The 15,254-nt window shown below is 44.3% G+C and overlaps 1 protein-coding gene across 1 annotated transcript in view; it reads left to right on the top strand.

Moving 5' to 3' along the window:
• The window catches only part of FGF17 (fibroblast growth factor 17), a 164,921-nt gene that overhangs the window by 108,003 nt on the left and 41,664 nt on the right, over positions 1-15,254 (top strand). Inside the window, exon 3 of the mRNA XM_078665493.1 lies at positions 8,642-8,689. Within this exon, the coding sequence (XP_078521619.1) occupies positions 8,642-8,689 (48 nt within the window). The remainder of the gene's footprint in view (positions 1-8,641; positions 8,690-15,254) is intronic.

Genomic DNA, 15,254 nt, shown 5'->3' with positions numbered 1-15,254 from the left:
CCAAAATCCATAAGATGTCCCTAATACTAGCTGCGCGGCCTGCACTCGGCAGTCAGTGTTCTCTGATTTAAATGGGCATGCGCCACCTGAAAATGCGGGAATTCTTTCTATGTGTGCATGCATTATACTAAACAGGCATGTACACTGGCATGGAGCCCCTGGGTAGGAACTGAATATGCAAAATCCAAGAGATTGCGCACGTTTCCCCCACTCCCCCCCCCTCACCCATGTTCGCCTGTGGTAGAGAGCCCCGCCCAGAATCCCACCGACGAGCGCTGTCCAGACTAGGCCCTAATTGGATGGGTGGTCCCAGATCCCAACCGCTGGAACTTCAACCCTTGCAGGGGAGAGAACCCCGCCCTCCAGGAGCCCCCATTCAGTGTGAAGCCTATGGATCTCTGTGAGATACAGGCCTCTCGGGGCCCGGGGCGCCACCACAGTCTGCAAATACCCCTTACATTTTGTGTTATTATGCCACTGATCCACGGGGCAACAGAACTAACAGTGTGCGCTGGGGCACAGCCAGCGACTTTCACTAGAAAGAGTGCACTGAAGTTTGAGGATTTGCAGATGCGCAGATGCAGATCATGCTCTTAAGTTATATTAGTGGCATGTACTTACCTCAAAACCTGTCATCATTTGTGGGGCATCGCAGCGCTTTCGTCAGCCTGGGGATGACTTGTCTACCATACAGTACTCCGGTTTCTATTCGAGACCTGCGTGAGTGGGTCTCTTCCAATATCCGGTGAGTGTGCACTGCCAGCCTCAATGTATTGTGAGTAAATATAGTATATATATTGGTGTTTGAAGGGTGACCTCAAGGTGTTATACTAAGTCGCGTCTGGGATGGTTTACTTTTCCATGGCTCGGTAGATTTCTATGCGTAAAAGCTGTGGGAAGTAGTGAGCACTGCTGGTGGTGCAATGCCCCGGTTACTTACCGGTAATAGCCAGTCACCGGCACATTTGGGTAGGGGTGGTTATTCTGCGTCCTTGTGGACAGTGCTGTCCTGAGCAGAGGGACACTGAACATTATGGCGCACTGCTGGGTTTGGGATGTGCGTGTGCAGAGTTGTGTGTGAAGTTCATTGGTCCATGTTGTGTTTGTGGAGTGTGGCTAGAGCTGTGGGTCCTGTGCTCGTTGTGCTGCAGGCTCCAGGCTGCAACTCGCCGAGGGAGAACAACAAGGATGAACCAGACCTGGGTTTGTCTGTCTCATTCAGAGGGGACTTGGCCTGGCAGTTCAGACTGGGCAGCCCGATTTTTTTTTTAAATAATTCTCCAAACGAATAATCTTTTCTTATTTTCATATTACATTGGAGTGTTTTAACTTACTGTGGCTCGCAAAGCTGCGTAGCGCTCTAGTCGCTCTCTCCGTAGCGCTATCTCTGCAAAGCATTCAGCTTCCTTCTTCTTAGGCAGTCAATGGGCCCTTGTTACAACAGAGGGGTACAAAGTAACAGAAAGTGATAGGGAATCCTTGAATGTAGCACTTGGCAGCAGACAGCCTTTGCACATGTAACACTACTTGAAAGACAATTCCTTTGAAGTCCATAGTGGGATGCTCAAATTGGGCTTTGCAGATGTGGTTTCGATTTTGAACATAAAAGGTATTGAACTGAACACTTTTTGCTACTTCCTTGACTTGTTTGGGTCAGCGTTTTCTGAAGCACTCTAGTGTTCTGCCCAGTGACATCTTAAGACATTTGGGTGCCAGCTGCTCGGATAAACTCCGAATTTATTGTCCATTCTCAGCTCACTCACGCCCTCGGCAACTATGATCTGATCATTCACCGCCCTCTTCACTGGCCCCCCAAACCTTTAAAGGAACCCCAGTCATTCACGGGGCCTCCATTCATTTAAAAACCTTTTATTATTTATGAGCTATTGAATACCTGCCTCATTTTATATTGTGCAGGGAGCCCCATCATGTTTGTGTTCTGCCACTGTCTGGAAATATCCTGAATGCTTAATGGTGGGGTCATGGGCCAGAGCCCACTATGCGCATGCCTTAAAACGTCTCTCCTGCCAATGTCCTTGGCTCGTGGTTAAACTTCTGGCTACAAAATGGGCTGATATTCCAAGAGCTGCCGGATTCGATATGGGGGGGGTGGGGTTCTGGTGGCCCCAGGATGGCATGTGTCTCTGCCACACAGCAGTCAGGTTTTGAGAGCAATGGATAACATAACTTGGAGATACAGTAGAATCTATCTATCTGTCTTAGTCAGTATTGGTGCATGGGGCACAGCTGTTTGGCATCTCATGGTTAAAGAAAGGCATCAAAAGTGTTTAGAGAACAACTGAAACTCTACCATTCTCTGTAAGACATTTTACTTAGCCTTAGTGTCTCTCATGTACATGGCCCACTCAGGTTAGGGGACTGCTGAGGAAGGGGATGTTCGCTTTTAGGGGTGATGTGAATGTTTAGTCATTAAATCTGGCACAACGACGTCAGGCTGTTGGACCTGAACACCAGGCCAAGATGGAGCCCCAGATGTTTCTAAATAATGCAGCATCACAAGTGTAAGGGTCAAAGGCCTAAACTAGGGCTATGCACAATTCACTTAGAAGAACAAAGTTGTCCTAGTTTGCATAATACCAAGTTTCACATCACTTGTTTTGTATACCCAGCAGAATGAACTTATGCGGGGCATCCACCTTCAGGAAACCATTTTCTCCACTGTCACTCAGACCTGAGTGGCAGCGGGGAAGCACAGCAGCCACAACTTGATGTTCCATGCCCTTCCCCAAAGGGACTTCTGGCATTGGAAAAGACAGTGGCTCTTTGGAACATCGAAAGCCTTCAGGTGCAGAGTGGCATTCTCGCTTCTCTGCACTGCAGAAGGAGTGTTCCCACTGCAGCACAAGACCCCTTAATTTGCAGGTTTTTTTGTAAAAAAAAAAACCTTTGCAAACTTCTCTCTTTGCAAAGGTGACACAACTTGTAATAATAGGCAAAACTGTAAACCTCTAAGCGTTGCAATTTCACGCAACGCTAGGAAAGACTCGATGCCACACTGTTTGGAGATATGCTACAGGTGGGGCAGGAGAACGCCACATCGATGGCAAAGTGCTGTTGCAAGATATGTCATGAAGGCAGGTGAATTACCCCAGGCTGCTCAGGTGCACTTGGCAGTCATCTTAGTTATTCTGTTAAATCCATCAGCATGACAAGGTTTGGCTCAGGTAAGTGAGCCACGCAATGGTCCTAAATTGGCTGGTATGTAAATCTTGTGATGATGTTGGTGGAATCGTTTTGCTGGGGTGGGGAAATGTTTCCAGGCAACATGCTGGTACTTTAAGAAGGCAGGCACTTCAGGTCAGGGTCCTTGAGAAGAATGGGTCAGCTTTGTTGCAACATTAGGGAAACAATAGCACCCCTTTTCCAGGAAGCAATTGTATGTTCCATGTAGTTCTTCAAGGTGTAACTCTTTACAGTGCTTAATTTGAGCCAGTGGGTTCCGGGGCTCGGCGCTAGGACTTATTTGTCAACACAGGAACATATGACATTCTGCCACAAGGTAGCACTGTTGTCTAATACAGAGATGAGTACGATAACAGTTGTTTATTAATTTAATATACATAAAAATTGACTAAAACCTGCCGCCCAATGAAGTCATAGCTTTGGGGTTCCTGGAATAGTATGAATTGTCACTCTTGTAATAGTGGGATGGTTAGTGGTTAGTAGTTGTGTTGGTGCTGTCATTGGCAGCTCTGGCAGGATGTGGTATTCAACATGTGGAGCTGTTAATAAGTGTGCAAGGGGGGTTTCCATAGCACCTTCCTGTTTTGTAGTTGCAGTTCAATACTCCAATTGGTTGTTTGCTTGAGTTTCCATTTTCCTAGTTAATCTAGAATGCATGCATTGCTTGCAGCGGCGGCTGGTGAAATTTGAAAGTGGTGAGGCGTAAACGTTGGGCATGACTTTTATATAGCGAGCGATGTGAACATGTCAATGGACAAACCTGGGTTCCAGGGTGAGTCCCTCTCCAGAGAAAGAAATGAAAAAAGATTGGCAAATGGTGCATTTTAAAGCAAATGAAGTAGCAATAAAGCAAGGCAGTGGGAGCGTATAGTCTTGAAATATTTGAAGTATTTCATCCGATGGAATGATATGGTCTCAGCGCCAGGATACCCTTTGGGTGACAGCCGCGCTTAACAAGTACTCATACATTACATATTGAATGCATTAAAAACTGACCAATATCTTCCTGCATTAATATGTTTACCAGTTACTGTAATGTGTAAATTGTACAGCATGACAACTTTAGCCCTATAAAATGTATGCTTGCCCAGTGTCTTGCTTTGCATGCTGCATTAACTTTTGAAAAATATGTTCTAACCAGAGTTCGAGAAGCACCCACAGTTGCTGGCTGCAACCAGTCATGTAGAAATATGTGCAGACAGGTCTGTAAGTGAGATGAAAAAAGTGGGGGCTCTCTATAAAGGAACATGTCAATTAATTTTTGGGAATCCCCATAGTGTGCCACCTGACCGGAATTTTGGTTTCATTTCTGAGATGGAATTGTATCCAGATAAATTACACAACAACTGACATACACCTAACGCCTTTCAGTATGATTGGCTTTGTCACTGGGTGTTACTTGTTTAAGATAAATGAGTAACACCAATGATTTCTTATAATTAGAATTGAAAATGTTTAAATTCTGAAATAGTGAGTCTGTGAATTAAATAGCATTGAGGACTGTGGAAGGAGTTTTGGCCTTCAGTTATGTGTGTTTTATGTTAGATATGTATCCTCCTTTTCTTTGCACATCTTGTCCATCGGCACCTCTTTAACCCCCTTTGTCTCCTCTTCAGCATCCTCTTTTCACTCTTGCCAAAATGCACTTCCTCGCTTCTCTGTCACTTCACTGCCCCCCAACATGCACTGCACTCCCTCAAATTTAAGCATTTTTATTTCTTTTACTTTTGCCTTGCAAATATTTTGAAATCTGTGTACCCCCTTCACACACATACCCACAGAAGTTCATTTGCAATTGGAATACATAAACATTGTTCTTTGTGCTCTGCAGAGAGACCAACCCACAGACAGGCACTTTGTTTGGCTTCAGTCATAGTGCCTGCACCCTCAATCAAACTCCCTCATAAACACTTGACATGGCTCAAGCCTCAAAGTATGCACCAAAGAAAATACAGATGAATAACAACATTATAAAATATCTAACTCTTGGGGAATGCCAGATTAAGTAAAGCACGTGAAATAAGAGAGGAACTAAATCGCTGAAATGCTTTCCCTTGAGGTTTTTAACATTCATTGTTTGCAAGTCAATCCATGTTTTTGGCATCAGGGTTAACTTAGTGGCATGAAGATGGGCTAGTTTTAATGTCATACATCGGAGAACTGTCCACTGTAAGCACATGTTCCAGAATAAGCACACATCTCTAGCTTTGGGCTTAACTCGGATATTTGGATCAACTTTGCAAGGGAACAAGAACACTGCTTCTTATTTGGATCCTTTTCGAGGGGGAACAAATACAGCAGCTCTACTTCTAAAGGAGTGAGAGATCTACTGCGAAGGCCTGGGGTGTCATAGTGGGGGAGGTTAGCGTGATGAGGGGTCTCAACACAATATACATAACACAACATTAGCATGCAAACACTTACCATTACCAAGAACAAGGCACCAAATCAGACGTGCTTTCATCCACTCGTCCCTCTGACAAAAGGGTGGGATCTACGCCTTTGAATAACGGATGTCTGAAATCATGCAGGGATAAGGTCTCAGATACCCAAAACCATGACGCTTATTCATCACTGGCCTACAGAGTGCATACAACCCTAGACCACAATGGCAGTGAAGGGCTTTAAAACAGAAAGCCCTGCGTCGTGCATCAACATTAATAAAGTTGATTTACTACCTGGCTTCCGTCTCCAGATTCAGAGCGAGGTGGGGCAGGCAGCCTGAAATAGACAGCCCAGATTTAGATAGATCAATTTGTTTAGAGATATGATTGTATTTCTAAATATATCGATCTATTGTATATGTTTTAATGTTAATGTGTAAGAATTTCAAAGGGGCACAGCCCCTGAGCCCTAATGGAGAAACCGCTCCTGATGGCTTGTGTGAGCCGGATGCGACTGGACTTAGAAATTTCGACTCAAACACCCTTGCAGGCTTCCGACTGGTGAGCTCTGTGCTGGGGAAGTTTGTGTGGGATGGGGGAAGATGCGAGGGGCAATGCGTACATGCTTCTTATCTACCTATTGTGGGGACTGGCATCCCCGGATCTCCTCTCATACTATCAGGCCTCGCACCTACTGGTCCTCAATGAGTGTTGGTATGGGGACAGGGAGGACCCGGCGTATGCGCTGGAGTACTGCCTTATGGGCCATCACATGCTGCACACAATTTTGAATTCGGCGCGGCTGCGGAACGCACTGCCGCCAGCTACAAGGGTGGTGTTCATGATTTGTAGGCAGGCGCTGCGGCGCATGGGCTGGTGGGGCGTCTTGACCTGGGAGACTCCACTGTGGAACAACGGGAGACTGCCCCAGTTGGCGGCCCTTCCGGAGTTTCGGGGATGGGACGCCATCGGTATCTCAACCTTGGGCAATGTATTGGGCGATACAACACTTAAATCCTTTCGGGATCTCCAGGGGGAGTTCCATATGCCCCAGACACAATTCTATCGGTACCTACAGCTGTGTCATGCGCTATCTCCTAGCCTGCAGGGTCTGGTGTCCATTCCTGAGTTCAGCCCCATCGAAGCTAAAATCTTTATGGGGGACCTGGGGGGGAAAAAGATTTAGCGTATTTATCAATCCTTTGTCATACATTGCTCCCTTACACTTCAGAAACTCAGTGGGGACTGGGAGGCAGATGTGGGCGGGTTGGAAGAAGAGGACTGGGAAGAGGCCCTGGCAGCCCCGCGGGGGGGGCACCCATCACGATGTGGCTTCACCTACTCCAATTTAAATACCTTCAGAGGGTCTATTTTACTAGGACGCGATTGTGGCGGGCGGGGATGATCGCCTCCCTGGTATGTCTGCGTTGTGACCAGGCGGGGGGTACATTTATGCATACAGTTTGGCAGTGCACATCATTGGATCGTTTCTGGAGGGCGGGGGTCTTTGCTTGTCTCTCAGAAGTCCTGGACTGGGAGCTCACCCGCACAACACAGCTGACACTGCTGCATGTTATGGGGGGGGGGCAATGTCTATAAGCTACACCTTCTGCTTCTTGGTCTCACCCTGGCAAAACAAGACATTGCTAAAGCCTGGAAGGCAGCGAGGGCTCCATCGGTGGCTGCCTGGAAAAATGGCCTGGACTTTTGCATGGGCCTGGAGCAGCCCATCTTTGTGGCCAGGGGGTGCCCGCGCAAACACTATACAATTTGGAACCGATGGGCAAAGTATCGGGGCCTCTGGCTGGAACCCCCGGCGAGGGAAGAGCCCTTGCTGCCGGTTTAAGCCGAGGATTCCATATGGGGAGGGAGGGAAGGAGTGGTGGGGTGGCGGGTCGAAATCAGGATCTTCTGAGCATTTTTCTTGCATTGCTGTGGACAAGGCAGTATGGACTAGTGCAACTTTTGGGGGGAGGGAGTGGAAGGGGGAGTTGGGGGTGGGGTGTGTTATTATTTTATGCTTTTATATATGGGGTTCTTGTTTGCGGGGGTGGGGGACAAAAGAATGCAAAATAAAAGTCATTTGCTGTCCTGGATGTATTGCGTATGCTTTGGCAGATGACTCTGGTGTGCAGGGCTCTGCATGATATATGCAAAATGACTAATAACATTTGTTTAAAAAAACACCCTTGTAGGAACCCTTACAAACATTGAGACTCAGACATGCTTACTCACACTGTATTTGATGTTGGTATATTTTGTGTATTTTCACTGTCAAGTTCAATAAAGAAATATTGACAAAGAAAAGCATTGGCTGCACCGGGCAGAACTTATGGAGTTCAAAGGTGCCGGACGCAATCCAGCTCCAAATTAGCAATAAGCTGGTCAAAAATGTAACACATTCAGCCAGTCATTTGGAGAAGAGAATATTTTCACAAACCAAACCCTCTTCTTGAGCAAACTGGGCACACTGACATGGACAAGCAGGATGTGCATTGAAGTACACATCTATAAATCTAAAAAATAATTCTACATTTGATAAAAACAAAAAAGACAGTGGGTTAAAGGTAGGCAAACAGCAGAACAACAGGACTGGCCCTTGATGTTGGTGTTACTGGATTGCAAGCATGCATCTATGTTGACGAGAGATTCCACCCATTTATATAACTCAATCTCATTACAAAGTCTGGAAGGAGGGGGAGAAAGGTATAGGTCTGGAGGTCTGCACACATTTTACACATGCATGTTTAGTAGATCTAATACCCGGAGTGATAGTTAAAAGGTTGTGTCCTCAAATTACCGTTGGCTACTGCCAAACTGGCAATCTCAACAAACATCTGCAGCAAGATCACTCCTGTGAGGGTAGAGCAAGGGGGCATTTTAAGTGATCCCTCACCCACCCTCTCTCTACTTAGAATTCTGAGCTCTGCTAGTGAGCACTATAAGTTGGTATCTGATGGAGGGGACAATAACTTTCAAGGGAAAAATGAAATAATAGAATACAGGTCACAAGAGGCACAGCATACATCTTCTGACTTTCATCCTTTTTTTAGGCAGTGTGTACCCTGATTCTTGACGGAGGCCCGAAGACCACCACAATGGTAGGTGAAGTTTGGGAGGGCTTGGGAATAGTGTACCTTTTCCAGGTTGGAATTTAGTGCTGTGCAGAGGTTTTTCAGAAGGAATGGATATGGTGTTTTGTTGATGGTAGCTATGAGATATGAATTATCTGGGTTGTGGACCACTCTACTTTTCACCATGGGATTGCTGACCTTGAAAATATGCGTTTCAGAGATGGTGCAACCAAGAAATGAGGAGTGTCCAAGTCCTGTATGGGGGTCTACAACTCCTGGTCAGACAAGGATAGTCTACAGGAGTTCTCCTTTTAGGAGCAAAAGCCCTCTCACACTCCAGGGGGTGTCATAATTTATCACTGGGCAGTACCTCGTTGGGCCGGTGCTGCAGTGCCCAACGGGCCCCTCGAGGGGGCTCTTTGTCGGAGTTCTTTTCTTTACTGCCGGCTTGAAGAGTGAGCTGCAAGTGTGGTGCGTAGGTGTGAGTAGAATGAGGGGAGGGTATACGTATTAAAAATTATTAAAGAGAAACCAAAAACCAATTGTAATTACTGGATGTCTTTATCACGATTAGTGAGCTAATGATAGACATAATGGTCTATCTAGGCTCTAGTTAATATAAGTCTGGGTTGATCATATGACATGCCTCTTCCTGTCTGCTAGGATCACGTAATTTCATCAGGACCAATTGAACTTCATCTACTCAAACAGGGATCATATGTGAAATATGTATAAAACCTGCCCTGTATACCTTACATAAGTATGTAGTGTGTTTCCTTGATGGAGACCTACAATTTATTAGGTACTAGCTTACTCGTCGCGCGTTGCTGCGATCTCCGAAGAAAGGAAATTCAAGGAAACTCGTTATGATAACATTCAATTTACATTGTGTCATTTTTATTGAAACTTATTCATTTTAATATGGAAAACATTTCAAAGTGTCATTTTAATTCTATTTATTTATTCGAGTGCTTGTGGATACACGATTTGTTGTTTTTCCGTCTGGTGCGTACATCAGTATTCGAAAGATTATGAGTGCCCTGGGGGGGCGATATTTTAAAAGGTTTTATGCCAGAAACATTCGCGAGAGTGTACTCAACAACTTCTCAAAGTTTCCTGGTGATCGGATGAATGCTGTTTTAATTCTATTTATTTATTCGAGTGCTTGTGGATACACAAATTTTTGTTTTTCCGTCCTGTGCGTACATCAGTATTCGAAAGATTATGAGGGCCCTGAGGGGCCAATATTTAAACACTTTTTATGCCAGAAACCTTCACGGGAGTGTACTCAACAACTTCCCAAAGTTTCATGGCGATCGGATGAATGGTGTAGTAATGCATAAAGGACAAACAGACAGACAGACAGACAGACATACATTCGTTTTTATATATATAGATAAGGCCCCAGTCAGACTGGTCACAGCGAAACTATTACACGTGCCGACGGTCGATAGTCGGTTCGCAATTCGGGTCTCCGACCTACCCCTCACACTGCTGGTCTAGAAGAGATGGAGGTCATGAAGGTTAGCTTTGTGAATGTGGTATCATTGGCTTTTTTTTGTTTGAGGTGATATTCTTGGCATTTAGTTTATGGAAGGTGGTTTGATTTGGCCTCTCAAAGGTGGTTGTTGTAGTATATGGGACATGTATTGTGTGCCTTAAATTTGATGGTCATGAGAATTAGCGTATAAGATGTGCTGCCCATAAGATTTGTGTCTTCGAGGTGATGACCATGTGGTCTGGTGCCTAAGACGTGATGGTCATGGGAATAGCTGCCTCAAGGATGGAGGTCATTGACTTAGTTATGTCATAATTAGTGACAATCACATTTGGTCCCTGTCAGAAGATTGCTAGACGTTTTTCTTCATAAGGGTCATGGTCATGAGATTTGAGTTCTCAGCAGTGGTTTCAATAGTTTTGATATCTCAAAGGTTGTGACCATTGGATTTTTTTCTTTCTGTGTTGGTGATAACGGTGTTTGGTTCCTCAGAGGTGGTGTTCATGTCATGGCATTTTGTGTCTCAGAGGGATGTATGTCATTACCACGCATGCTTTTAAAACGCAAGCCTTTACCACGCAACTTTTACAACGCAAGTCGTTACAACGACTTGCGTTGGGGGCTGCTGGATAGTGAATAGTTTAATTTACTATTCCAACTCCAGTCCCCGTGGATAGTAGGGAAGGTATTGGATAGTAAATTAACTATTCCCTATCCTAGAGCGCCCCCCAGCGCAAGTTGTTGTAACGACTTTCGTTGTAAAAGTTGCGTGGTAAAGGTACTGCATTGTAAAAGTTGCATTGTAAACGCTGTTCCCCGTCTCAGAGGAGAAGTCTGTTGCATTTTGTTGTTCTGAGCTTCTGGGTATGGCATTGGTTTCTCAGAGGTGGTGCCCATGCGATGTAGTATCTACTAGGGCACAGTTCTTCAAACTGTGGGGCAGGCCCCCCCGGACGGGGCGCGACACTATCGCACTCCACCCTGGCATCTCATTGTTCCCCACTTTCCTAATCAATGGGGCATGACCTGCCCATAATTTTGTCATGTTGAAAGCAAACCGTGAAAGCAGTCCGCTTTCGGTTTCACAGCACAGGAGACTCCCTGCCTCCCACCCCTGATGAAGCTTTTCAGGTCTCGGAATGAATCGTCCCGGTAAGGTTAGTTCTTCACAGGAAGGAGGCACAATTTCTCTTTAAATTGCATTAGTATGGGCATGTCAATTCTTCATAAGTTGTAGAATGCGCACTTAATTGACTGTGTTTTAAACTTTAAGCAGGCTTTCCCTTCAGTTTCAATTATGGAACGATTTCATGAAGATAGTGTGGACATTTACTGAGTTAGCAACATTTAGACACATTGTACACTGACAAATTTATCATTAGTTTGAGTTTTAAAGCAATTTTGTTTCTGTGTCAATGATTATGTTTTTTAAACAAAACATTTGGTTAGCAGAAATGTTTGCATGTTTATATTTTTTATGGGTTTGAGAAGGGGCGCGTAATGCAGTATCGCATTTTCTTTAGTTTCATGTCATGTAGGATGATTCAAATACTCTGGGGACACTCACGGTCATTTAATAGTACATTAGCAGTTCTGTGTTTGGCAAGAGGGGGCGCGGATACGGTTCAAGCAGTGCTTAATTAGTGCTGTGGTTTCCGTTAATCGCCACCAGCACTTATTTCATAGGGCCGGGGGTTCAATTTCTTACCCTGCAGGTGGTGGTCTCAATATTAATTGCCCAACTTCAAAATAAAAAGAACAACATACCCTCCATGGTGACGTGCTGGTATGTTTTCATAGGCAGGCGTAGTCTGTCCAGGCAGGCATGATTGTGTATCACCACGTTAGTGATGACGTCATCATGCTTGTCATGAATCCAAGAAATCATCATCAATGATTGGCTTGCATTCTATTCTCGGAGTCTGCTGCACCGTGCCACTGCCTGAGCCTAAGCCTCCCATTGGATAATTGTAGCTGGGGGCTGGCTTATGACAGAGTTAAGGCAAGGAAGCTGCAAGAGTGCATTTCGAACTTGGGAGTGAGGGCTCATGAGGAAGAATAAACGAAAGTAAGTGTGAACTTTCCACTTGCTGCATAGCCAGAGTAGTATTGCCTGCAGCCGTGCATTGCTACTATCCTCAATGTGCTCAATGCAGCTGTGGCCACCAAAACGTTTTGTGCGCTATGGAGCCACCTGCAGTATTGGTGTGCTGCCTACCAGCATGCTATTTGTGGAGTGTGCATTAGCTCAATAGACGCAACAGCTATACTCATGTCTCACATGCATCGGCAGCATTACGGCTGGGGACAGTGCTTGTGCTGTAGCAGGCAGGGTGACAGAAATTGCCGGATATGGTCTGGGATATGCAGATGGCGGTCAATTATATAGTGTACCAGATTCCAGAAATTTCTGTCAGCTGGTGGGGGGGCCCGACATCTAAAAAGTTTGAGCTGGCGGGGCTCAACCTAAAAAAGTTTGAAGACCACTGTACTATGGGAAGGCCATTAGATTTGTATTTACATAAATCATTTTCACTGGATTTGGTATCACAATGTGGTAGAAATTTGCAGAGTTCACTGAGTTTTGTCACTCCGCACTCCGCTTGGAGGGTGGAGTTTGGCAAAAACTCCGCTAATGCTGCATAACAGAGTTTACCCGCACCCACCACTACTGTAGACCTTCCAGCCAGGCACATGGTTGGCCTTGTCACACTCTGTCACCCTCCCCTCGCCCTTTGCCTTGCCTTGTCCCCTGCCCTGACCCTTGAGGGTCATAGAGAGACCTCTCTATGACCCTCGCCCTGCTCTACCCCCTCCACACAGGACACTCTGTATGACCTGCGCTTGCCTCGCGCCCCTCACAATGCTCTCAGCTCCTTGGTTTCTAGCGGTGCATATGCCCAGCAGCAGCAACAGAAAACAATTTGGTGTTCGCAGAGCCCTGCCCCCATCAGCAGGTAGGAACCAATCACAGCCAGGAGGTGACTGGCAGGCTGAGCTTCCAAAGCTTATAATCAAAAGAGCATTGAAACCCAGCGGTGTGGCTTTAAAGGGAGTGTGGACAGCACTAGCTGGGTGGTTCCTTGTCTCTCCACCCACTTTCTGTGTGTTTCCCGCCCCTCAGTCCACTGGTTCCTCTCCATCTGTTACCCCCTATAACCTAACTGCCAACTCATACTGCTTGCCCCTTTTTGTGTGCGTGTCCTCGCACTACCCTACACCCTCAGTGTGTGCCCCGCTTCCTCTGGGTCTGTTGGCGGTACATGGTGGCTTTGATGGCCTAGTTTCAGAACGGGTGCTTCTGTAACCTGGGCGGATCTGGCCAAGGTGGAAGATGGGCCGTAGTACCCGCGGCAGGGCACATAGTCTCAGTGCTTCCTCTGGCACCTGGGATTTTCTTCATGAGGCTACACTTCGAGAGATGAGTTTGATGGATGAATGGCGTAAAGGTTGATCCGGGGCCAGTGTGAATGATAGTGTTGCAGTGGATGATGGGAGAGTTGCAGTCAAGTCGTAGGGGTGGGCAAGTGAAGCAACTCCACCTGCTCTCGCAACTCTGTGAAATTCCACAGAGTTTTTATAACTCCGCAGAATTCCGCTTAGTGCAACTCTGCAGAATTCCGCTTAGTGCAACTCCACGAGCTCCGCCCACCCCCAGTTACACATATAGTTTACAAAAATAGTGTGTCCTTATCCTTCTAATGGTAAGTACAAAAATATATTAAAAAAATATCACTTCACACTAATATTGTTAAACCATACAAAAATATTGTTTCCTAATATATATATATAGTTTAAGTAGTACATCTTAAATATTTGAATGTGTACCATTAATATATTGTCAACTACATAAATCTTGCTAATATTTAATAATATATATATATATATATATACTTATATAAACACACATACATATTTATATATGTGTGTGTATGTTTATATATATACTATTAAATTAAAATTATAAACAAATATTAATAATAAATATATTTAACCAAAATAAGGAAATGTATTGGAGTCTGGGAATATTAGAAATACTATTCCCACTCCCGTTTATTCAACAGTAGAGAAACTGTACGGCTTCAGAGGGACTAAATATATTATTCACACTCCCAACAGCGTAACAGTAGGTAAATCGGTGAAATTCAGAGGGGTTAACTTTACTATTCCCATTCCAGTATGTGCAACAGTAGGAAAAGCATTGGAATTTGGAGGGATTAAATTGACTATTCCCACTCCAGTCTGCGCAACAGTATGTAAAGCATTGGACTTCGGAGGCGTAACATTTACTATTCCCATTCCAGTCTTTGTAACAGTAGGAATCTTTGGACTTTGGAGGAGTAAGATGTACTATTCCCTCTTCAGTCTGTGCATTAGTAGGGAAAGCATTGGACTTCGGAGGGGTTACATTTATTATTCCCATTCCAGTACAAGCAACAGTACATAAACTACGTCACTTCAAACACATTCCATATTTAAATATCCCTATTAATTTAGAAAAATATAAAAGTCTTAATATAAAATTATTACTTAATATATACATATATATATTAAACAATGTAATAATTACCTTTCAATTAAAAAAAATAATGGTTATTTAATTATTACTTAATTAACTTGCCACCCTATGCCCTTCAAACTTAGCAAACCACACCTATAATATAACTAAAATAAACAAGTATAACACAATTTACATATTTGGTCATCAATTACATAATAAATGAATAATTCATTGTTAATTAAATGTTAATAAATCTTCCACCCTACTAACCCAGGAGACAACACCTACAGTATAACCAACATATATAATTACACAATTTACATAATTATTAACCAATTCAATATTTAATTATACATTAATAATTATTTTTCAATTGTTTCTTAATTAACTTCCCACCCTGTACCCCTACAAACCCAGCAACCAGCAACTAAAATATAACTTTAAAAAATCAGTATTACATACTGTATATAATTAATGCTCAATCTAATAGTTAATAATACATTATTATTTGTAAATAGTTAACTTCCCCCATACCCCTGCACCTAAAAATAATTAAAATATATGATTATTACAACAACTCACTTAATTAATAA

This window comes from Lissotriton helveticus, chromosome 11 (assembly GCF_964261635.1).
Source record: "Lissotriton helveticus chromosome 11, aLisHel1.1, whole genome shotgun sequence".
In the NCBI taxonomy this organism is placed as follows: domain Eukaryota; kingdom Metazoa; phylum Chordata; class Amphibia; order Caudata; family Salamandridae; genus Lissotriton; species Lissotriton helveticus.
This window is presented reverse-complemented; position numbering and strand designations above follow the sequence as displayed.